Source organism: Macaca mulatta, chromosome 9 (genome assembly GCF_049350105.2).
Source record: "Macaca mulatta isolate MMU2019108-1 chromosome 9, T2T-MMU8v2.0, whole genome shotgun sequence".
Taxonomy (NCBI): Eukaryota; Metazoa; Chordata; class Mammalia; order Primates; family Cercopithecidae; genus Macaca; species Macaca mulatta.
Window position 1 is genome coordinate 56,075,884 of NC_133414.1, and position 23,045 is coordinate 56,098,928.

The 23,045-nt window shown below is 40.2% G+C and overlaps 1 protein-coding gene across 6 annotated transcripts; it reads left to right on the forward strand.

Moving 5' to 3' along the window:
• The first annotated feature begins 123 nt into the window (after positions 1–123).
• ZNF485 (zinc finger protein 485) lies at positions 124–11,561 on the forward strand. Of its 6 annotated transcripts, none has more exons than XM_077946320.1 (6): positions 124–225; positions 677–754; positions 2,293–2,419; positions 2,936–3,031; positions 8,185–8,210; positions 9,950–11,561. In XM_077946320.1, the coding sequence occupies exon 6, from the start codon at positions 9,976–9,978 to the stop codon at positions 11,026–11,028; it is 1,053 nt and encodes a 350-aa protein (XP_077802446.1). In that variant the 5' UTR covers positions 124–225; positions 677–754; positions 2,293–2,419; positions 2,936–3,031; positions 8,185–8,210; positions 9,950–9,975; the 3' UTR covers positions 11,029–11,561. The 6 variants fall into 6 exon arrangements, with proteins under 6 accessions (XP_077802446.1, XP_077802444.1, XP_077802445.1 ...); XM_077946318.1 differs by having other exon boundaries at positions 124–220; XM_077946319.1 differs by having other exon boundaries at positions 124–191.
• Positions 11,562–23,045: the final 11,484 nt, after the last annotated feature.

Here is a 23,045-nt window from a genome sequence, read left to right on the forward strand (position 1 = left end):
TGATGCCAACCTGCTCTGCGGATGGAGCCCCTAAGACTCCCGAGCGACGCAGACTACGTTTCCCAGAGGCCTCCGCGGCCGCAGCCACTTCCGCTTCCGGTCCGGTCCGCCCCCGCGTGGGGCGAGAGCTACACCAGCAGCTGGCTGGTAGCTAGTGTCTGGACAGCGTGGCGTGGTCGCTGTGTCTCTGGGTGTGCAGCTCCGCAGCCCTGCCGGCTAGGTTTGGTTTGTCAGCGGCCGCCACCAGCCTGGGTCCCTGAAGCCTCGGGCCCCTGGCGGGTGCTCCCCGCCTTTCCCAGGGGCGGGTCGAGGGGCGAGCCGGGGTGGGAGGGGACGGCGGCGGTGGGCAGGGCCTACCCACAGTGGCTGAGCCATGTGGAGCGACCGCCCGAGACTGGTGCATCACAGAGCGCTCCAGGCTTGCGCCCTGGCAGACAGATTGGGCCACTGACAAGGCCGTCCCCCCGTGCTGCCAAAAGTGCTTGGCGTGGAGCTGGCTGCAGTCCAGGACGGATCCCAGCAGCCGTTCCCTTTCCTTTCTTCCCGAGCGTACCCACCTGGACCTGTCTGCCCACCCGTGGAGGGAACGGGCGGGCGGGGGCCTGGTCCAGAGGGCAGATTCTAGCTAGGCTAGGGCACGGAGGGACTTCCTCATATTTCCTCTCTTCTTTCCCAGATTGACTTACGCAGAATTCTCTGCCCTTGCCTGGGAGAACAGTTCAGGAGACAGATGGCCCCAAGAGCCCAGATCCAGGCAAGTTTGATTTTTCCATTTCTTGAGAAGCCACGTGTTTCAGCGAGGTGGGGCTTATGCCTCTTGCCCAGACGATGCCCTGCCCTGTGTGTGGACCAAGCTACCCGAACCAATCCTGGATGGGTCCCACTATTTCCATCCTCTCTACCCATTAGGTAGTCATTCACCAAATAGATTATTGCTACCCATGTTTTCTAGAGTGCTAGAAACAGAAAAGTACTTTGCAACCTGGCAGATGATGAAAAAAATACACATTAGCATATAAAGACGTAGGCCATAAAGACATAGGGTGATAGCAGTGCTCTCTTGACCTTTAGTGTGTGGTGGGGTGGGAGGGGTGGAGTAGTGGAAGCCTTAGTTCTTCCTGAAGAATATAAATGAGATGCGTAATCGCAGAGAATACTAGGGGAAAGCGCTGCCTGAATGAAGTCATTATGGCAGAACCATGAACAAACTGGACTGAGAAAGTTGGAAACATTCATGGTCTAGAATCCCAGACTGGAGTTTGCCTTTATCCTGGAGAAAACTAGGTTTTGAAGGATTTTGAGAAACTGATTATGTAGTTGGTATTTTGAAAGAAAGTGATAAACATTTGAGTATCTATTATAGAAGTAAATAAAATTAAAAAAATTAAAGATTAGCTACATTTCTACTGTTCTAACAAGTCATTTCATTTGAAACACCTTTTGCGTATTTTTAAGGCCTACTCTTTTTTCTTTTAATATTTCATAACCATTCCAATTTGTTCTAGTTTCATTCCTACTTTTTATAGCTTCCTTTTATACTGTACCTTCAACCAGCCCTGGGACCTTGAGCAAGTTCTTCCAACTCTCTGAACCTTTGTGTCTTTAGCTACAAAATAGATTTTACTTTATATAGTTATGGCAGAAATTTAGAGAGATGATATATATCTCAGGGTTTAGCACTGTGGCTGGTACCTAGTAAGTTGTTACTGTTATGAAAAGCAATTTTTTTTTTCTTTTTTAAAAATATTCTGCCCCAGAGTTAGATCATACTTCCTGTAAATTTTCGGATAAAGCTAATCACTTTCCATGTCTTTTCAAAGTTTCTATTCATTTGTTGATGGAACAAAGCCTGAACACTTCTGTGTGAGGCCGTGTTTTTGACTGGGAGGCAGCAGTGACCCACACTGTCCCCCTGGAGCTCACATTAGAGAGGATGCTTACAGTCAGTGCAAACCTCTCCTGCCAGGTGGTGAGAAATCCTGTGAAGAAAAATGAAGTGGGTTTCGAGACAGAGTGGCAGAGGATGGGGTGGAGAAAGAGACCTTTTTGACGAGGTGACATGAAGGGTGGGGTGAGCAGAGGCCAGGCATGGAGGAGGAAGCAGGACAGGCATGCAGGAAGAACACACTTGAGGGAGGAGTCCCACCTCCCCCCAGCCCTCAGCTTTTACTTGTTCATTTCCATGAGCACCGTTGGAACTGTCAGAAGCTGGCTTTGACCACCTTGCTTCCTTCTCTTGGGATGCTTCCCTCAGGGGTTCCTGGATGAGCAGAATTGGGTTTGCTTTTGCAGGGACTGCTGACATTTGGGGATGTGGCCGTGGCCTTTACCCGGATTGAGTGGAGACACCTGGATGCTGCTCAGCGGGCCCTGTACAGGGATGTGATGCTGGAGAACTATGGGAATCTGGTGTCTGTGGGTGAGGATGACTTTCTCCTTGACTCAAGATTGGTCTGCTGGGCAACTTTGTGTTTTCACAGGGTGAATGGTTTGGGGTATTGAAAAAAATCTTAAATGATGTGCTTTTTGTTTTGTTTTTCTTAAGTGTGGGCTTAGAGGCTGGAGTTTATGCCCCTTCCACCCCTCAAGAAAGGTCAGAGCCATACAGAGTTAAGATGGGTAGCTTTGTGGTTCCAACTAGCCCAGTTCTGGAACGTTTCTGTGTCATGATTCATCTGCCTCCCAAAATAGGAGTTTCTCGTCCTCCAGGAGGACCTGGTTTTCTAATTGACTTTGCCCCCTTCATTTGCTTTACTGCATGAGTTGGACATCCTGGGTGCCACCCTCGAGGCCTCTCTAACCTGTCCGTGCTCCTTGCAGATGCTCAAGTTGACACTGAGGTCTGGAGTGACTGCTTGTGCTTGTAACCACTATCACATTCCTTTTCATTCATTTTTTTTCTTCTTCTTCTAAGATCCTTTTTCTTTATGAACAGGGCTTCTCTCTTCCAAACCAAAACTAATCACTCAGTTGGAGGAAGGGGCAGAGCCCTGGATGGAGGTGCGAGAGGCTCCATCAGGCACACGTGCAGGTGAGTGGGTGGGAAACATCCCAGCAGCAGCGGAGCACACGGAACGGTACGGGGGCTCCTGAGTGGAAAGCTCATCTCTGAGTGCCCTGTCGGTGCAGAAGGGCACTAGTTTCCTCTTTTGATGTCATCCTCCTGTCAAGTGGCTGGCTGCTTTTCTCCCCAGTCTTTCTGTACTTGGGAGGGCTGCTCCCTTCCTGAGGGCCTCAGGCCCATCTGTGCCATCTCCCAGCCCTCTGAAATCCTCAAGCTCTTTATGTGATTTTTCTCTCTCTCTTTCCAGGCATTCACCAGGCTATCTTTTGTTTCTTTCTACTTCTGGTCCATTTCCTTTCTTTTATATTTTTTGAGACAGAGTCTTGCCCTGTTGCCCAGGCTGGAATGTAATCATAGCTTACTGCAAACTCAAACTCTGGACTCAAGCCATCTTCCCGCCTCAGACTCCTGAGTAGGAGTAGCTGAGACTACAGGCATGCACCACTATGCTTGCCTAAGTTTTAAATTTTTCTTTTATGTAGAGATGGTGTCTCGCTATATTAGTCATGGCTGGTCTCGAACTCCTGGCCTCAAGTGATCCTTCCACCTTGGCCTCTCAAAGTGCTGGGATTACAGGTGTGAGCCACCACACCTGGCCCCTGTTCATTTTCCATTCCTTACCCACTCTCATGGAAGCTTGCTAACTCACTATATACCACTTACCAGTGGTAGTCGCAGATTCCAAATGTAAGCATGGTTTTCTAGCTCTCAGGTAATTGCGATTTTGGCGAACACATTGTTGGGGAAGCATTTTCTTTCCTTTTCTTACGGATCTTCTTTTATTTCTCTTTTCTACTGTCCTTTGCTCTTGGCTTCCATTTTTTTCTGTGTATGCTTTGTATATGTTTCTCTATATCACTTTCTCTGTGCCATAGTTCATTTCTAAATCTCTAAACCTGAATATTTCTCTCACCTAAAATATTTATCCTGCCAGTATTTCTTCTTCTAAAACTCTAATTGTCATTTTGCCTCTGTCATCTTCAGGAGAATGTTTATAACTGTATTTCATGTAAAATACCAGTAATACATAGTTTTGCTTAACCTAGGTCTTTGCTGGTTGTGGGTGGGATGCTTTTGAAGTAATTCCTTCTATTCTTACTATGTTTAACATTTCCCTGTAAATTCTTGTGTAGATTCTTTATATAGTAACAAAAGTCGCTCAGTCTTCTTTATTCTCTGTTCTTTCTGTTTTAATTTTGGTTGTTATTTGAAATAGAATGTTTAAAACTTAGAGGTAATGAAAACAAGCAATGTTTCCCCTAATATTTCTTTCATCTGCTTAGAGGACTAGTAAATCTTTCTACAAAGACTTCACAACCATTCAGTATTTTATGGTTTTTTTTTTTTGTGTGTGTATATATTTCCCTTTCTGTTAGTTGTTAGACATGCTTATGGTACCACATTCAGATGGTTCAAATGGTATGCAGTCTCCTTCACATACCTTTCTCATCACTCAGTTCCCCTCCCCAGAGGCATCCCTGTATCAGTTTCTTGTGGAGATTTGCATATGTGATGTGTACTTTGTGAGAGTATCCATGAATTCTTTAAGTACATGGTAGCACGCTCTTTTGCCTGTTACTTTGATATTTATGTCTTAGAAGTCATTTGACATAACTATATTGTTTAGAGCTTCTCTCTCTCTCTCCTCTCTCCCTCTCTTTCTTTCTTTTGGAAACAGAGTCTCACTCTGTTTCCTAGACTGAAGTACAGTGGCTTGATCATGGCTCACTGCAGCCTTGACTTCCTGGGCTCAAGCGATCCTCCTGCCTCAGCCTCCTGAGTAGCTGGGACCACAGGAGCATGCCACCACACCTGGCTAATTTTTTTTATTTTTAATTTTATTTATGTATTTATTCTTAAATTTGTTTTTGTAGGGATGAGATCTCACTATTTTGTCCAGGCTGGTCTGGAACTCGTGGCCTCAAGCTGTCCTCTTCCCTCAGTTTCCCAAAGTACTGGGATTACAGGCGTGCGCCACCATGCCAGCTTATCTTTCTTTTTAATGCCTGCATAGTGTTCCACTTTATGGATGTCCTATAATTTATGTAATCAGTTCTCTTTAGTGGACATAATGACTCTGACCAGTGTTGCAGTGGTTATCCTCATACACATCAATTCTCTTGTGTACAAGTAAATCTGTAGAATAAATTCCTATAAAAATTGTTAAAGGTTAAAATTTTAAAATCCACCAAGTTTGGTGGGTATTTCCACTATTCATAGAGATAGTACATGTTTATACTCCTAATGACAACATATGAGTGCCACTTTTATCATCGCTTGTCAACGGTGTCTTATATGCTTTGATCCTTGCCAGTCTGAGAGGTGAAAGTATTTTATTGTAATTTTAATTTGCCTTTTTCTTATCAGGAGCGTGATTTAGCATGTTTCAACATTTTCAGCAACCCTTGTGTTTATTTTTCCTGAGAACTACCTGTTCCAGTCCTTTGCCCATTTTACTGTTAGATTGTTGGACAATAAAAATTGTTAATGTGAAGGCTTCTTTATACATTCAGGAAATTAATTGTATATCATATATATCACAGATTTTTTTTTAAAAAGTTTGTTTTATATCAACTTTATATTAACAAAGGTAATGATGGATATGCTTATCTTTGCATCTTTGCATTGTGTCTGGGCTTCTCATTTAAGCTGGCTATTGAGTTGGGATACACATACATTGTTATTTAAAGGAAGTATTTCGTTCATATGTTTTGTTAAGAAATTTTAGTTTTTTAAATCAAGCATGATTGCTGAATTTTATTAAATGCTCTTTCAAGATATGTGGAAATATCTGTCTTTTCCATTTTGATCTGTTTCTGTGGTAGATTTTATTCTCAATTATCTTGGCCATGACACATTATATCATTCTCTGAATGTGACAGTAGATGATTCCGTTTGCTAATCTTTTATTTAAATTTTTGCAGAGACTTAAATGTATTTACATTTTCTTTTTCATCTGCCCATTTTCATTGGGCTTTGACTTTAATTTTATAATACTTTCATAAAACATTTTCTGGCCTTTCATATTTTTATCCTTTAGTCTAGTTTAACTCACATGATAGCTGTTCCCTAGAGGTTTGGGTCCTTTGTCCCGTTTTTGCTTATTTATTGTGATGGGAGCAGAAGGGAGGAATTGGGGGTATTTTTTTGACAGTGTTGTCAATAGTGACTTGTCCAAATAGATTTTCTCTCTCTAGGAAACAGTTTTAGTAATTTATAATTTCCTAAAAACTATGGAGCAATTCAAGGTTGTAAGTTATTTGTGTTAAACAAAGTAGCTTTTTATAACTCTTTTAGTAATATCCTCTGCATCTTTGGTTATTTTCCCTGATTTCTTACTTTGTCTTTTTCCCATTTCCTATGTTTTCCTATTTCCCCTTTATTAGCTCTGTTTTAGTTTTTTGAAGAAGAGCATTTGGGTGTATTTATTAGTGTTACTGTTTTCTGTGTTTTGAGTCTTAAGTTCCTTTTCCCTTTTGCTTTCCTTGGGTTTATTTACTTTTTCCTAAACATTTTAGTTATTCATTAATTGATTTTTCTTCTTTCTTATTGATGTAATGTAAACATTTAAAGCCTTAAACTTTGTCTATGTAATGTTTTAGTTATATTCAGTAGGTTACAATATGTAGAGTTGTCATTATTTTTTAGTTATTTTGCAATTTGTGTTTTGATTTCTGTGATTGAAGTACTAAGATATTTATAAGCTAGACTCTCCTTTTCTTTCTTAAAGCCTTTAAAAAAATTAACACATATTTAGAAAAGCTGATAAAATATGTGTACAGCCCAAATTAGTATTTTAAAACTCAATACCCATGTAACCAAAACTTAGGTTAAAAAATAGAACTTTGGCAATACCTGAGTAAATCGCATCATAATTCCTCCCAATTATTACCCATTCTCCTCCCCTTGAACTAACACTATAGTTTATTTTTGCCTTTTTTTAACTTTATGTGAATGGAATCATATAGTACATATAATTTTTTGTCTGGCTTATGCATAACATTTTTTCAAATTCATTCATCATTTTTATTTCTTTCTTTGCTGTGGATCCATGCTTCTGAAAACCCTAGCGTGCCTCAGAATGCATGCTGCAGTACAGTTGTGGGGCCCCTGCAGAGTTCTTTATTCAGCAGGTTCTCAGGCATGCTGATGCTGGTGCTGCGGGGCTGGAGCCCATGCTTGGAAAATCACTGCTGTAGAATGTCTCATTGTGTGACTCTACCTCAGTTTCTGTCTTATATTCAGATGCATATATGCCATTTTCCAGCTTTTGGCTATTAGAAGTGCTGTAAACATTCTTATAAATTATTTTTTGGTTCCTATGTGGCTACATTTCTATTGGGCATGTATTCAGCTTTAGTATATAATGTCAAATAATCTTCCAGAGTTTTGTACCCAGTTATACTCCTTCATCAGTGTGTGAGAGCACTCCTTGTCCCATGTCCTGGCTAGCCCTTCCTGTGGTCAGTCTTGTGAAGTTAGTCATTCTGGTGGATGTGCAGTGTGCCTCATTGTGGTTTTCATATCCATGTCTCTATATCTAATGAGGTTAAAGACGTTTTAGGGCTGGGCACAGTGCTTCATGCCTGTAATCCCAGCACTTTGGGAGGCTGAGGTGGGCGGATCACCTGAGGTCAGGAGTTCGAGACCAGCCTGGCCAACATGGTGAAGCCCTGTCTCTACTAAAAATACAAAAAATTAGCTGGGTGTGGTGACATGTGCCTGTAGTCCCAGCTACTTGGGGAGCTAAGACAGGAGAATTGCTTGAACCTGGGAAGTGGAGGTTGCGGTGAGCCGAGATTGCGCCACTGCACTCCAGCCTGGGTGACAGAGTGAGACTCCATGTCAAAAAAAAAAAAAAAAAAAAAAGACCTTTTAGAGTATTTATTGGTCCTTATAGAGCATCTCTGATTGGGTAGCTATTTCAAGAACCTGTTACTGATTACATGTATTGTACCATCTCTCTCTGTATTGTTACTGACTGTTAATGATCTTGATGAATAGCAGTTATTCCTTTTTCGGGGCTCAAACAATCCTGTCTCAGCTTCCTGAATAGCTGGGACTATAGACACATGCCACCAGGCTCAGCTAATTAAAAACATGTTTTTTTTTTTTTGTAGAGATGGAGACTTGCTAAGTTACCCAGGTAGGTCTGGACTTCCTGGCCTCAAGCCATCCTCCTGCCTCAGCCTCCCAAAGTGCTGGGATTATAGGCATGAGCCACTGTGCCCAGCTGAGTTCTTCCAGTTGATCAATCTCTTTCTTCTTTGTCAGTGCTTTTTTGTGTCATGCTTTATTTAAAATGCTTATTTTAAATTATATATTATTAACAATTATTTATTAACATTTATTATTTTTGTGATTTTAATATTTTTTCTTTTCCCAAGATCACAAAGATATTCTTCTGTGTTAATTTCTAGAAGCTTTATTATTTGTTTTTTTTTTTGTTTGCATTTACCATCCTCTTGGAATGGATTTTTGTGCATCATATGAGATAGGGTTTATATTTATTTTTTTCTCCTGAAATGTGCTAATGCAGAGCCTCCTCTTCCTCACTGCTTTGCAAGACCACCTTTGTCATAGAACAAGTACCCACATGTGTCTTCACGTTGCCAGCTTGGCAATCAGTATCTTGAAATATTCTCTAGTTTGATCATAATACATTAAACACATATCCCATCAAAGACCATTGGAAGAATCGGGGCTGTTTCTGACTGGGCTTCACCTTCAACTTGCATTTCCTTGAAAAGATAAGTCTTAGCTCTAATATCTGTTGTATGGAATTTGTCCCTAGACTACTAAGTATAAATACATATAAATATATGTATGTGTATATATCTTTAGGTATAGATAGATACAACTTATGTTTGTAAGAAAAGTGCATTTAGTGAAACAATTGGTTGGTGATTGTTAATTTTACTACAAGTTTGTCTCTATTAGTTTTTCAGAATGTTTTTATCTGAATCATTTTGCTCTGTCTGTCTGGGGTCTTGTGTCTGTACTTTGTAAAAAGCTAGAGAAAATTCACATAGTATACCCATTGATTGTGTGTGGTTTTTTCTTTTTTCTTTTTTTTTTTTGAGACAAAGTCTTGCTCTGTCACCCAGGCTGGAGTGCAGTGGCACTATCTCAGCTCACTGCAACTTCTGCCTCCAGGTTCAAGCGATTCTCCTGCCTCAGCCTCCCGAGTAGCTGGGATTAAAGGCATGTGCCACCAGGCTAATTTTTGCATTTTTAGTAGAGACAGGGTTTCGCCACCCGAAGTGCTGGGATTACAGGCATGAGCCACCGTGCCTGGCATAGATATGTTGTTTTTTAGATATGTTAAAAATTTAGTTTATAGTAAAATCTTATTGTCCTGAGAACTATTTTTGTTCCTTGAATATTTTTTCTATTTTCTTTTTTCTTCTGAGCAATTGAATATTGGTTCACTGTTAAATCCTCACAGAGAAATATTTTTCTCAAGTTCTTGGTGACATCATAATGTTCTCAAATATACCACCTGCAGAAATCTGTCCTAGTAGTAATTATAGCTTTCTTTGTGACTCTGGTCTTTCTCCTCAATTTTGTATTTATTCTGACATTGTCTTTTTTCTTTTTTAGCTGTTTCCTGTGTTGTCTTCCTAACTTTGCAACTTCTTAGGTGCCCACTGCATTCTTTAAATGCAATGTTTATAGTAGAGATTATTTTCTTTTCTTTAAAATCATACTTCTCCTGCCCTTAGCCTAGCCATCTTTTCTCAGCAAGAATCACAAATGGGACACATTAATAATTTTTCATAACCTTTAGTTATGTAGCATAGAACATTATTCAAGTCCTTGCACAACTCTCACTTTCAGCATTTCGACATAAAGAACGTTTGAATTTTTTAAATTTTCTTTCAGTCCAGGATTACTGGTTTGAAACAAAGATGTCAGCCCTAAAGCAAAGCACTTCTGCAGGATCTGTTGTGGGAGAGCGAAGGAAAAGTGTCATGATGGAAAAAGGCCTGGACTGGGAGGGCAGAAGCTCCACAGATAAGAACTATAAGTGCAAGGAATGTGGGAAAGTCTTCAAATACAATTCGTCCTTCATTAGCCACCAGAGAAATCATACCAGTGAGAAACCACATAAGTGTAAAGAATGTGGCATCGCCTTTATGAACAGTTCATCCCTTTTAAATCACCATAAGGTTCATGCAGGCAAACAGCCTTATAGATGTGTTGAATGTGGGAAGTTCCTGAAGAAGCACTCAACGTTTATCCACCATCAGAGAATTCATTCTAGGGAGAAACCCCACAAATGCATTGAATGTGGAAAAACTTTCAGAAAGAACTCAATCCTTTTAAGTCATCAGAGAATTCATACTGGCCAGAAGCCCTACAAATGTAATGACTGTGGGAAAGCCTTCGCTCAGAATGCAGCCCTTACTCGTCATGAAAGAATACACAGTGGAGAGAAGCCTTTTAAATGTAACGAGTGTGGGAGAGCTTTCAGGGATAACTCAACTGTGTTGGAACATCAGAAAATCCATACTGGTGAGAAGCCATATCAGTGTAATGAATGTGGAAAAGCCTTTAGGAAGAGCTCAACTCTTATTAGTCACCAAAGAATGCATACTGGAGAGAAACCCTATCACTGCAGTAAATGTGGAAAATCTTTCAGGTATAGCTCATCCTTTGCTGGTCATCAGAAAACTCATAGTGGAAATAAACCCTATCAGTGTCGTGACTGTGGGAAGGCCTTTACAAAGAGCTCAACCCTTACTGGACATCAGAGAATTCATACTGGAGAAAAACCCTATCACTGTAAGAAATGTGGGAAAGCCTTTCGGCACAGCTCAGGCCTTGTTGAACATCAGAGACTCCATACTGGGGAAAAACCTTATAAATGTAATGAATGTGGGAAAGCTTTTCCCCAAAGTTCAGCCCTTAAACAACATAAGAAAATTCATAACAAAGAAAGAGCCACGAAATGTAGTTAGTGTGGCAAATTGTGCAGAGTAGTTTATTCGTTCTGACCGTCATACAGGAGACATTAAATAAATTATGCATTTAACAGAAATACTCTGTGTACTTCTGAGAGAACACCTCACTTGTGAGGATATTCATTGTGAGGTTTGTACTAGTGAAATATTTGAATAAGCTAAATGTATGTCAGTACGGAAGTAGTTATAGCATACTGCGTGCTAATTGAAAAGAATGAGGTGGAGCTGTAAATACTGTACAAAGCCAGGCATGGTGGCATATGCCTGTAGTTCCAGTTGCTTGGGAGGCTGAGACAGGAGGATTGCTTAAGCCCAGGAGTTTGAGTCTGTAATGCACTATGATTGTGTGTGTGTGAATAGCCACTGCACTCCAGCCTGGGCAACATAGCAAGACTCCATCTCTAAGTAAAAAAATATGACAGTAAAAATATACCCATGATACCTTGTTAAGTTAAAGAAGCAAGTTGCAGGAAATCTATATTATATGCATTCAAAAAGACCTGGAAAAATAAAGAGCAATCTTAACAGCAGTTATCTCTCTCTGTCTCTCTCTCTCTCTTTTTTTTTTTTTTTAAGAGACTAGCTCTTACTCTGTCACCCAGGCTGGAGTGCCATGTGATCATAGCTCACTGTAGTTTTGAACTCGGGCTTGAACAACTTCCCACTTCAGTCTCTGGAGTAGCTGGGGCTACAGGCATGTGCCACCACACTCAGTTAACAGCAGTTATCTTTGAGGAGGATGTAGAATAAGTTGAGCATCCATAATCGGAAAATCTGAAATCTGAAGTGCTCCAAAATCCAAAACTTTTCTGAGCACCAACAGGTGCAAAATTCCACAACAGACCTTATGTGATGGGTTGCAGTTAAAATGCATCTTCAAGATTCCTTATTTTGTGCGTGCAAATATTGCAAAGTCCAAAAAAGTCTGAAATCGTAAATACTTCTGATCTCACGCATTTCAGACGAGGGGTACTCAACCTATATTGGTATGATGAAGTGAAATTTTGACTTTGGCTGTGTTCTTTGAAATGAAATATTTAATCAAGCATCATTCATGTGTCTTCTGTAACTTAGTGTAGTTATCTTCCAATATGAGAAAACTCAGAAATCATAAAAACAAGACAAATGCCACACAGAAACTAAAAGCTTTTAGTTTCTGCAGCTAGAGGCTTCTCAGTATTAAAATACAAAGCGCTGGACTTGGAGAAAATATTACCATCATCATATTTAACAGATAACACTTAGAATATCTAGAGAGTCCTTAAAAATACATAAATATAAAAATTCCAGTGGAGAAATGGTCTTGGATATGAATGTACAGTTATCAGAAAAAGAAATATAAATGATTATGCCTACGAACTTTGACCCTTTGACCTACCATTTATATTTAAAATCTAATTAAAAAGTACAGTGTTGTAGTAATGAAGAGCTGGAGTCACTGTAACGTCTGTCATCAGGGGAATGTTTAAATTAAGATACATGCAGTCTTTGGACTACCATGTAGTCACTCAACATTTAATTAAAAGACAGTCCTTTAATTAATTAACATTTGGTGAGTTAGACTTTTATGAGCTGACAGGGAAAGCTGTCTATAACATTAAGTTGAAAAAGATCCAAAGTAAAGAATAATAGTATAGTACTTCTTTTGTGTAGTCAATGCATTACCTGAATATTTTATGATAAAACTATATCACAGATATAGTTCAAAATGTAAAAGAAATAAAGCAAACTTGAAGAAGAATGCTATGAAATAGAAAATATCTAAGTATTCAACTCATGACTGAAAAGGGCCAGATTTAATCAAAAGAAACACAGTTGCACACACATAGATGATTGTTAGTAAGAACTGGTTAAGCTGCTTTGGATAACAGTTTGGCAACATAAATGTAAATCTAAATGTATGTTCTCATTGACCCAGAAATGCCACCCTCAAACATTTAAGGAAATAATTTGACTAACTTACAGAGCTTGTATTGCTCATCACCATTGGTTACACTAATATCCTGGAAAGATGTGGGAGAAACATCTAAGTAGGGAAATGTTTGAATAAGTTACAAAACTCTCATAGGCTAGCATCCCAGTTACTACAGATGTATAATAAACCATCACACACTTAGCTGCCAGTATTTATGCTCACAGATTTTGTGAGTCAAGGATTCAGAAAGGGCACAGCAGGAACAGCTTTGTAACCCCATGATGTCTGGGATTTCAGTTGGGAAAATTCAAGGTTGGAATCGACAGTTGGTCAGTGGAGTCATCTGAAGTGGCCACACTATGGTAGCCACAGGTGGCTACTGAGCAGTTGAAGTGAGGCCAGTCTGAATGGAGACTAGTGTGTTGATTGAAAATAGGACTGTAAGTATAAAATGTGCATCAGATTTCGAAGACTTTGTATAAAAAAAGAAACTAAACTATTTTAATGTTTTTTATATTGACTGTATTTTAGATAGGTTAAACTAAATGTATTAAAATTGAATTTTAATGTGACTACTAGAAAATTTCCATTTACATATGCGGCCTACATGTATGGTTCGCATGTTTCTATCAGACAACACAACTGAAGGCTCCATCACAAATTGGGTGGTTGATGCTGTTGGCTGGGACCTCAGCTAGGGCAGCTGCATGTGAACACCTACATGTGACCTTTTTATGTGGCTGCATAGGCCTCCTCAGCTTGGTGCCTGGGTTCTGGAGAGTCAGGCAGAGAAACTGTTATTGCCTGTTGTGATGTAGCATCAGAAATAACAGCATCTCGGCTGGGTGTGGTGCCTCATGCCTGTAATCCCAGCACTTTGGACGCTGAGGTGGGTGGATTGCTTGGGGCCAGGAGTTCAAGTCCAGTCTGGGCAACTTGGTGAAACCCAGTCTCTACAAAAAAATTAGCCAGGTCTGTGGCATGTGCCTTTGGGACATGTAGTGCCTGTAGTGGTGGGGAGGCTGAGGTGGGAGGATTGCTTGAGCCTGGGAGGCAGAGGTTACAGTGAGCCAAGATTGCACCACTGCACTCCAGTCCGGGCAACTGGAGTGAGACCTTGTCTCAAACAAAGAAACAACAACAATAACAAAAAATTTGGCGTCTCTTTCTCCATAGTCAAGCCTGTCCAAACTCAAAGGAGAGGGAACATAGACCATACTTTTTTGGAGGAGTATCAGAGTCACATTGCCAGAAAAGTATATTCAATGGAGTACATTATTACAACAATTTTGGAAAATATCTGCCATGGCATATGATACAACCATTAAAAAGGATAAAGTGGATATGTTGGATGAAGAAATAGGTTACAGAACAGTATCTGAAAGCTTATGGCAGCAGTTTAGAAGTATAATCTTTGGAGTCAGGGTGCAAGATGCAGCTTACCTCTTAATATATTTTGTGAAACCACTGGCTAGTTATATAGCCTATTGAATCATCTACCATGTACAGATAAAAAAAACCTAGTTTTGTTTAAAGGAGGTAAATTTGTAAAGTGCTTAGCTGAATACCAGATGCAAAGTGCAAGGTAAATGTTAGCTGGTGCTGTGTTAGTTATATTCATTTCTGTTTGTTTAAAAAGTGTATAGTATGTATACATATATACACGCACACATATATATGTACAGGTGTATATACATATATTTCTCCTATATTTTAAAAAATATAAAGTTAAAATTCTGCATAAAGATATAAAATAAAAAATTTCTCTCATATATATATGAGAGGTCTCTTACAAAATTGATTAAAGATCTCAAAAGAACGTGCTCCACCATGATCTATATCCTGTGCACAAGGCTCAAGAGGGGCCAGTGGTTTTACCTGCTGTCAGACACCATGAACAAAGCTTGGGTACTGGCTTGTCTTATTGAGGAAACCTACTTTAACATATGAAAACAAATAAAATATTTCAAAATGGTAATGATAATTGTGACATTTTTGGTAACGTATTTCATTTAAGAAGTTTTCATTTAAAACACTAGGGTATTAAAAATGGGACAAGACAGGACAATAAAAGAAAGCTGACCAATATTCCTTATCAGCATAGAAGCAAAAATCCTGAATAGAATATTAGCAAATAAAATCTAGCAATATATAGAAATAATAATATAGAATCATGATCAAATGAGGTTAAGGCTGGTTCAGTGTTTGGAAATCAATCAATGTAATCTACGTTAAAGAAGATTAAAGACCAAAGAGGAAAAACTGCCTGATCGTACCAATTGATGCAGCAGAAGCATTTGACAACATACAGCATCCATCCATGATACAAGTTCTCGGCAAGCTAGTAGAAGGGGAGTTCCTCAACCCCATAAAGGCCAACTATGAAAAACCTATAGTTAACCTCATACTTAATGGTGAAAGACTGAATATTTTCTCTATAAGATGAAAATAAGGTTAGGATATCTGCTGTCACTACTCTTGTTTTACATAGGACTGGCAATCCTGGCCAGTGCAATAAATCAAGAAAAGGAAATAAAAAGCATACAGATTGTAAAGGAAAGAGTGTAACTGTCTCTGTTTACAAAGGACATGATTGAATATGTAGAACATACAAAGGAAGCTATAAAAAGCAAAAACCAGCCAGGCGTGGTGGCTCAACGCCTGTACTCCCAGCACTTTGGGAGACCGAGGCAGCTGGATCACGTGAGGCCAGGAGTTCAGACCAGCCTGGGCAACATGGTGAAACCCCATCTGGATAAAATTACAAAAAATTAACCAGGCATTAAAGTGCATGCCTGTAATCCCAGCTACTCGGGAGGCTGAGGCAGGAGAATTGCTTGAACCCAGAAGGTGGAGGTTGCAGTGGGCTGAGATTTGTGCCACTGCACTCTAGCTTGGGTGACAGAGCAAGACTGTTTGAAAAAGAAAAAAAAATCCAAGAACTAATAAGTAAGTTTAGCAAGATTATAGGATCCAAGGTCACACACAAAAAATGTTTCTACACACTAGCAATGTACAACTGAAAGCTGAGATTAAAAACAGTGTCATTTGCAATAGTTCATAAAATAATGAAATTCTTAGGTATAAATCAAAACATGCATAGGACCTGTACACTGAGAACTATAAAATGCTGATGAAAGAAATAAAAGACCTAAATAAATGGAGAGACATGTCATATTCATGGATGGGAAGATTCACCATAGTCAAGATGTCAGTTCTCCATAAATTGATCTTTAGATTTAACAAAATATCAGTCAAAATCCTGGAAGGATTGTTTTGTAGATGTAGACAAGTGGATTCTAAAGTGTTATCCAAGGCAAAGGAACTGGAATAGCTAAAACAAGTTTTCACAAAACTAGAAAAAACTTTGACTCAGTTTACACAATTTAAGACTCTAAAGATTTAAGACTCTAAGACTGGTATTGGTGGAGATATAGAAATATACATAAGTGGATCAAAATAGTCAAGAGTGGACCCACAGAAATATGACTAGTTAAAAAATTTTAAACGTGGGTGCAAAAACAATTCAATAGAAAAAGAGAAATCCAATACCATTTTCAACAAATGGTATTGGAGCATTTAGCCACGTGTTAAAAATGATCTTTGACCTATACTTCACACTTTACACACAGATTAACTCAGAAGGGATTATAGAGCTCAAAGTAGAGCACAAACCTGTAAAAATTTTAGAAGCAAACAGGAGAAAATCTTCATGATCTGGGTTAGGTACAGAATTCTTAGACATAACACAAAAACCATAATCCATGCAGAAAAAAATTGATAAACTGGAGCTCACATTTCTGGAAGGTAGGAAGTCCAGTATTAAGTTTCTGGCATCTAGTGAGGGACTTCTCACTATTTCATCCATGGTGGAAGGTGAGAGGGTGAGAGAGAGAGAAAGGGAAAGTGAAAGTAAAGGGGGTTGAATTCCCTCCTTTTATAGCAGGGATGCTATAAAACTGCCATGCTAACAGCATTAATCCATTCACTGCACCCACATGGCCTTATCATGTCTCATTAGGCCCCATCTCCCCAAACTTGCACTGGGAATAAGTTTCCAACACATGATTTTGGGGGAACAAATTCAAACCATAGCAACAATAAAATATTTGAGATAAATTTAACGAAATAAATGTGAGACTTGTACACTGAAAACCACCATTCCGGAAAGAAATTTTAAAAAATCTAAATAAATATAGGGACACTCTGCATTAATGAAGTTGAAGCTCAATATTTTAAGATTGCAAAACTCTTCAAATTGATCTGTAGTTTCAATGCAGCACCTATCACATTTGCAGCAGGATTGTTCTGAAGAATTGACAAACTGATTCTGCAATTTATACTAAAAGAAGAATTGAGAATGGTCAAAACAATCTTGAAAAAGAACTAAGAACGAAATTAATCCCAGTTTCAGAGCTTACTATACAACTGCTAAGGGGAAAAAACAAACTTTTCCATCTGTTGTCACACCACGACGACAACACAGAAGACTTCTGCGACCAAATGTGTGGGGATTTTTCCTGTCTGACAGATAGTGTCAGATCCCACAGGTTGAGGGCTCAACCCTGTAAGACTGCCTACACCCTCTCAGATGCTAGGTGCATCTGGAGGCATTCTGGACGTAAGCCCTGGTCTCCAGAACTTCTGACCCACCAGCTTCTCAAGTTTGGGCCCCCACAATCACCTCTTTGGGTTCCATTTATATAACTGCTGTCACCACACAATTAATTTGCTAGAGCAGCTCACAGAACTCGGAGCAATACCTACTTACATTTACTGGTTTATTCTTAAGGATATTACAAAGGAAAGTGATGGGGAGGTGCCTAGGGTGAGGCATGTGGGAAGAGGTATGGAGGTTTCACGCCCTCCTGGAGCGTGCCACCCTCCAGAACCTGCATAGGTTTTGCTATCTGGAAACTCTCTGAACCCTGTCCTTTAGGTTATTACGGAGGCTTCGTTACATAGGCATGATTGATTAAACCATTGGTTGGTGATCAACCTTTAGCCCCTCAACCCTTTCCAGAGGAGGTGGGCCTGAAAGTCCCAACCCTGTAATCCTCCCTTGGTCTTTATGGTGACAGCCCCATCCTGAAGCTACCTGGGGGGCTGTCAATGCATTAACATACAATAAGACATCATTTTGGTGTTTCTAAGGGTTTTGGGAGTTGTATGTTAGGAAATGAGGTTGAAGACCAATTATATATTTCACAATGTCACAGCTACTACATTAATCAAGACAGTGTGGTCATAGCATAAAATTAGACATATAGACCCATCAAACAGAATAGAGATTCTAGAAATAAACCCTTATGTTTTTGGTCAGTGGATTTTTTTTTTTTTCAGACAGGTTCTCACTCTGTTGCCCAGGCTGGAGTGCAGTGGTAAGATCATGGTTCACTGCAGCCTCGACCTCCCAGGCTCAAGTGATCCTCCCACCTCAGCCTCCTGAGTAGGTGGGACTACAGATGTGTGACACATCACCGGCGAATTTTAAAATATTTTGTAGAGATGGGGTCTCCCTATGTTGATCAGGCTAATCTCAAACTCTTGGGCTCAAGCAATCCTCCTGCCTCAGCCTCCCAAAGTGCTGGGATTACAGGTGTGGGCCACCGTGCCCATCATCAGTGGATTTTTTTTTTTAATGGACTCAAATGATCTCTGTAGGGCCAGCTACTTGGGAGGCTGAGATGGGAGGATCACCTGAGCCCGTTAGCAATGGATTTTTGACAGATGTGCCAAGGCAAATTCAGTGTGGGGAAAGGATAGTTTTTTCCACAAATGGTGCTGGAATAATTGGATATCCTCATGTAAAAATATATAAGTTTAGGATATATATATATATAAGTTTATATATATATATCCTAATATATATAAGGATATATAAACATATATATCCTATATATAAAATATATGTTTATATATCCTTATATATAAGATATATATAAGTTTATATAGGATATATCTTTGTATATCCTATATAAACATATATATCCTATATATAATATCCTATATATAATATATGTTTATATATCCTTATATATGTTTATATATATCCTATATATAAGGATAAGTGTTATCCTCAAAAAAATATGTTTAGTCATTTCTCATCATACATAAAAATCAAGAAAGATCATTGACCTAAATAGAAGAGGTAAGTTATACTATATATATATATATATATATATACACACACACACACACACACATATATATTTGGTTTGGGATGTAGAGGCGAAGGGAAAACTTCCCCATTGCCCTCTGAAAGTTTGCTGAACATCACTGACAAAAGGCAGATTAACAGAAAAGGCATGCACATTTATTTGATCGTAGTTTTACTTGAAATAGGAGCCTTCAGAATGAAGACTCAGAGATACAGGGGATAGGGCCCATTTTTTTGCTCAGGTTCAACAGAATATGTACAGCCATGTAGAAATCTGATGGGATGAGAAGGGTGTGATCCGATACTGACAGACTGAGTGGGGAAAGGGGAAACCCAGCAGGGCCTGTCTGTCTAGATTGTTCGTGGCCTCTCTAAACATGCGTTCCTTCCTTCTGCCTCTGAGGCAGGACCCTCTCTGGAATGGGGGTCTTAGGACATACAGTTAAATAAGGTAGGTCAGATAACTTTTTTTTTTTTTTTTTTTTGAGACGGAGTCTGGCTCTGTCACCCGAGCTGGAGTGCAGTGGCCAGATCTCAGCTCACTGCAAGCTCTGCCTCCCGGATTTATGCCATTCTCCTGCCTCAGCCTCCTGAGTAGCAGGGACTACAGGCGCCGCCACCTCGCCCGGCTAGTTTTTTGTATTTTTAGTAGAGACGGGGTTTCACCGTGTTAGCCAGGATGGTCTTGATCTCCTGACCTCGTGATCCGCCCGTCTCGGCCTCCCAAAGTGCTGGGATTACAGGCTTGAGCCACCGCGCCCGGCCGACAGATAACTTTTTTATGGCCTGTTTTTACACAGAAAGGTATGGGAAAGTGAGGGATATATTTTTAGGTTTTATTGCTGGCTTTGGAGAAAAGGGGTTCTGGTTTCTAGACCTGTGGGGGAAGAGGGATTCTAATTTCTATGGCTAGCCTATGGGGAGAATGAGGGACCAGAGGCAGAAAGGTTAAGAGAAAGTCAGAGCTGCTTCTGTGGCCTTCAGTTTTGGGTGTCATTTTCTGCGACCCTACTAGACAATCAATTCTTAGATATGACATCAAAAGTAAAAGTGATAAAGAAAAAAAGAAACTGATAAATTAGAGTTTATTCAAATTAAAATCACTTGCATTTCAAAAGACATCATTTAGAAAGTCACAGACTGGGAGAAAATATTTACAAATCGTATATTTAATATAGGATTGTATCCAACAATACATAAAGAACTCTAACAACACAATTATTACTATTATTATTTTTTTGAGACAGAGTCTTGCTGTGTCCCCCAGGCTGGAGTGAAGTGGCGCAATCTCAGCTCACTGCAACTTCTGCCTTCCAGGTTCGAGCAATTCTCCTGGCTCAGGCTCCTGAGTAGCTGAGATTACAGGTGTGTGCCACCATGCCCGGCTAATTTTCGTATTTTTAGTAAAGACGGGTTTTCGCCTTATTGACCAGGCTGGTCTTGAACTCCTGACCTCAGGTGATACACCTGCCTCAGTGTCCCAAAGTGCTGGGATTACAGGTGTGAGCCACCATGCCCGGCCGCAATTATTGTTATTATTATTAAACTAGACAGTTTAAAAATAGTTAAAAGATTTGCATGATCAAGGAAGTGAAAAGATGGCCCATAGAATGGCAGCAAATATTTGCAAATCATTTATCTGATAAGGGACTTGTATCTTGAATATATAAAGAACTCTTACAACTCGGTAATAAAAAGACATTTTGCTGGGAGTGGTGGCTGATGACTGTAACCCCAGCATTTTGAGAGGCTTAGATGGGAGGATGGCTTGAGTCCAGAAGTTTGAGACCAGACTAGGCAACATAATGAGACATCCCCCTGCCATCTGTACAAAAATAAGTAGAAATAAAGAAAAAGGCCGGGCGCGGTGGCTCAAGCCTGTAATCCCAGCACTTTGGGAGGCCGAGGCGGGTGGATCACGAGGTCAGGAGATCGAGACTATCCTGGCTAACATGGTGAAACCCCGTCTCTACTAAAAATACAAAAAACTAGCCGGGCGTGGTGGCGGGCGCCTGTAGTCTCAGCTACTTGGGAGGCTGAGGCGGGAGAATGGCGTGAACCCGGGAGGCGGAGCTTGCAGTGAGCCGAGATCACGCCACTGCACTCCAGCCTGGGACACACAGCGAGACTCCGTCTCAAAAAAAAAAAAAAAAAAAAAAAAAAAGGAAAAAAAAATTTAGCTAGATTTGGGGTGTGGTGGCAGGGACTTTAGTCCCAGCTACTTAGAAAGGTGAGGTGAGAGGATTGCTTGAGCCCAGGAGGTCAAGGCTTCAGTGAGCCATGTTCTCACCACTGTACTCCAGCCTGGGTGACAGAGCCAGACCCTGTCTTAAAATAATAATGAAAACCCCCCAAAGACGATCTTGACTCACTGCAACCTCTGCCTCCCGGGTTCAAGCAGTTCTCGGCCTCGGCCTCCTGAGTAGTTGAGATTACAGGCGCCTGCCACCATGCCCAGCTAATTTTTGTATTTTTAGTAGAGACGGGGTTTTGCCATCTTGGCCAGGCTTGTCTTGTAACCTTGTGATCCACCTGCCTCGGCCTCCCAAAGTGCTGGGATTACAAGTGTGAGCCACCACGCCCAGCCCACCCCGAAGACATTTTAAAAGTAGTTGTATTAGTTGATTAGGGCTGCCGTAACAGCATGCCATAGACTGGCTTAAACAACAAAAATGTATTTTCTCACAATTCTGGAAGGTACAAGTCTGAGATCTACCTGTTGGCAGGGTTGGTTTCTCCTGAGGCCCCTCTCCTTGGTTTGTGGATAGCATCTTCTCCCTGTGTCTTCACATGGCCTTCCCTCTGAGCGTGTCTGTGTCCTCGTCTCCTCTTCTTATATGGACACCAGTCATTGGATTAGGACCCACCTGAATGACTTCATTTTAATTAACCATCTCTTTGAAGATCCTGTCTCCAAATACAGTCACATTCTGTGATATTGGATATTATGACTTTGTTATATGAATTCAGCCCATAACAATGAGCCAAAGATCTGAACAAGCATTTCTCCAAAGAAGATGTGCAAATTGCTAATAAGCACATGACAAGATGCTCAGCATCAGTGGCTATCAGGGAAATGCCAATCAAAAGCACAATGAGATGTACTTCACACCTACTAGGATGCTGTAACCATAAAAACCGATCATACAAGTGTCGGTGAGGATGTACAGGAATTGGAGCTCTCATACATTTAGTGAGAATGTAAAATGGTCCTTCCAGTTTGGAGAACAGCCTGGTAGTTTAAAAAAGTGTAACGTACAGTTACCACATGACTCAGAAGTTCCACTCCGATGTATCAAAGAGAAATGAAAACTTCCTCTGCCCCAAACTTGTACACAGATGTTCATAGAAGCATTATTCTAATAGCTGCAAAGTAAAAACAATCCAAATGTCCACTAATTGGTGAATGGAGTAATAAAATGTGGTCCATCCATACAATGGAATACTGTTCAGCAATAAAACCAAGTAAAATGCTTATACATGCTACAACATGTGTTTACCTTGAAAACATTATGCTAAATCAAAGAAAACAGTCATAAAAGACCGCATATTGTATGACTGCATTTATATGAAATACCCCCAAGAGGTCAATATGTAGAGACAGCAGGTAGACTGGTGGTTGTCAAGAATTGGGGGATGGAGGATGGGGGGATGGGGAGTAATTGGTAGTGGGTATGGGTACTGGGTTTCTTTTTTGGGTGATGAAATGTTTTAAAATTGACTTAGTAGTGATGTGGTGTGGTGATTTACATTTCTGAAAATACAAAAAGCCTTGTACACTTGAAATGGGTGAATCATATGGTACGTGAAATATATCTCAATAAATTTGTTTAAAAAATATATGCATTGACATTTAACCAAAGAAAATACAGTCATGTGTCCCTTAATGATGGGGAGAGGTTCTGAGAAATGCATTATTAGGCATGGTGTGAACATCGA